At 43.8% G+C, this 2,119-nt stretch overlaps 1 protein-coding gene across 1 annotated transcript in view; it reads left to right on the top strand.

The window, feature by feature from the left end:
* Positions 1-247: 247 nt before the first annotated feature.
* Positions 248-2,119, top strand: part of LOC113214843 (myrosinase 1-like) — a gene marked incomplete in the record, with an annotated part of 39,064 nt that continues 37,192 nt past the window's right edge. Inside the window, 1 exon segment of the mRNA XM_052274338.1 lies at positions 248-490. Coding sequence (XP_052130298.1) covers positions 277-490 — 214 coding nt within the window.

Genomic DNA, 2,119 nt, shown 5'->3' with positions numbered 1-2,119 from the left:
CCATATCTGATGAGAATATTAGCCAATGCCATTTTGACTGACTGTATTAGCTGGGCCAGGTAACTTTTTTTTCCGTGCAGTGAACACTTTATTTATCAGTGTATACACGTTGGTGGCAAAAAAAGGGGGGGGGGGATGAAATCACAGTACTCAAGTCACATATTGCAATCTCACGCGTCATGCGCTTACTGCGTGAGGACCCCACTTGTCTGCGAGTGTTCGCACGAGTAGTCGGAGATAAAAAGGAGTGTGAATGGTTGAGTTTAGTTTAGTTGCATGCTCTTGCTGTCATTAAGCGACATGAAACTAGCGGTCTCTGTGGTCTGTTGCGTCGTCCTCGCCCGTGGGACGCTGGCGGCAGTGCTCACGGTACCTACTCGCACTCGCGTCCAAGATGAAGTTCCTGACGACCTATACAAATTACCTCCGGGACTGCTCTTTGGAGCTGGAGTGTCCGCGACTCAAGCAGAAGGGGCCTGGAATGTCGATGGTTGGTAACGCGACGGGTCCTATTTGCGTTCTCCGATCTCACTCAGTGACGTTTCAACGTTGTCTGTCCGATCTCACGGTAAATCAATGTCTCATTTTTGAGACAAAAGGGGAAACTGTGAGGAACTCTTTTGTTTGAAGAAAAGACCTCCGATCTCGCCTCAGATTTTAAGGAATATTCTCAAAAAATAAGGAAAAATCCCTCATTCTTTGAGACTTTTTCAAAATCTGGGGAGTTCTCCAAAGTTTCAACTTTTCCCTTAAAAAATGAGACATGGCTTTTACCGTGCTGCTGACGCTCTCTGCAGCGCAATTACGAGTTGGTTAATAATGGCAGTTGCGAAAAAGTAAAAATTGCTGTGTGATCCTAAAAGGTCAAGAAGCACATACTATATTTCTGCCTTTTCTCAACTGCGGGTATTAGCCAAGTTCTAATTATAGAAAATTGGTGTTGTTGGGCGTCAAACGCGAGATTGGACACTGTTAAGCCGGTAGGAGATGGCAACGATGACCGTCACCGTCACTGAGAGATCAGACGATGTTCATAGGACCCATCGAACTTTATGTGTCGTGCTTAAATATCGGCTAAACGTAACTGCTCATCACCTCGAGTTCTACACAGAACCGCTCATCTGTTAGCAGCTGGGGCGCTGGTAAGGTTAGGTTGCCCCTCGTATTTACTATAATATCACCCAATATCGGAGGCTTTTACGGGTTATAGCAGTTTGAATGTGGTGTTCCAGTGAGCAGTTCTCCGCGAATGGGTCACTTTCCTGTCCACGCTCTATTTCATCGAAATCTTAACGGATCTGAACGAATTTTTTGCTATCTCTGGTTCTTCAAACTAACTAAACACAAAACAAATGTTACTTTGACATTAAAGTCACCTTTTCAAAAGATATTTGAACGGAAAGGATCTAAAATGTAAGATCCGTAACCATTTTGCTTGGCCACAACTCCCGATTTCGAACTTAAACTTCTCTGTACGCCGAAAGGGGATATGAAAACTGATTTCCGCAGGTGGTCTCGAGTAGAACACACATGAGGCTATGTTCTCACACTTAGCCCGTCTCCAGAAAGTCACAGATATCTTTACACGACTGGCTCAAAAAATATCCGCCATGGAGAGGTTACAAAAGTCATAAAGCCAGTTGTTGCCACTTTTCTACCGCAAAACTTAACATACGACAACCACGAAACTTCCCATAGATAGAGTTATGTGTCGTCCACTAGACAACACTTCAAACGCAGGTGAGTGTCGTCTGGTTCGCCGCCTACACTGACTAGAACACCGAAAAACTGTTAGTGTCAAGTGTAGGATCTGTGAACTCTTTTGCAAAGTTTCTATTACGAATTTCGATGAGGTTCAAACGTGGTTGTGTCCGTGTTGTCAGTGTCAGCCTGACCCAAAATTCGTCTAGCCCTTGCCGATCGGTCGTCTCGTTCTTCTTAAATGTCCGATTTTATACGAATTTGTAAGATCCGTAACCATTATAAGGGTTTCTTACGGGGCTTATAGGGTAATTTTGTAACTTATGAGTGGGAGCTGGGATCTTCGAAATCTTGTATCTAGGGACAGTATAAGTAAGCAACATACCATAAGAAAAACTCGATAAAACAGATTTTTTTT

This window comes from Frankliniella occidentalis, unplaced genomic scaffold (assembly GCF_000697945.3).
Source record: "Frankliniella occidentalis isolate FOCC.00 unplaced genomic scaffold, Focc_3.1 Scaffold379, whole genome shotgun sequence".
NCBI classification, from domain to species: Eukaryota; Metazoa; Arthropoda; class Insecta; order Thysanoptera; family Thripidae; genus Frankliniella; species Frankliniella occidentalis.
This window is presented reverse-complemented; position numbering and strand designations above follow the sequence as displayed.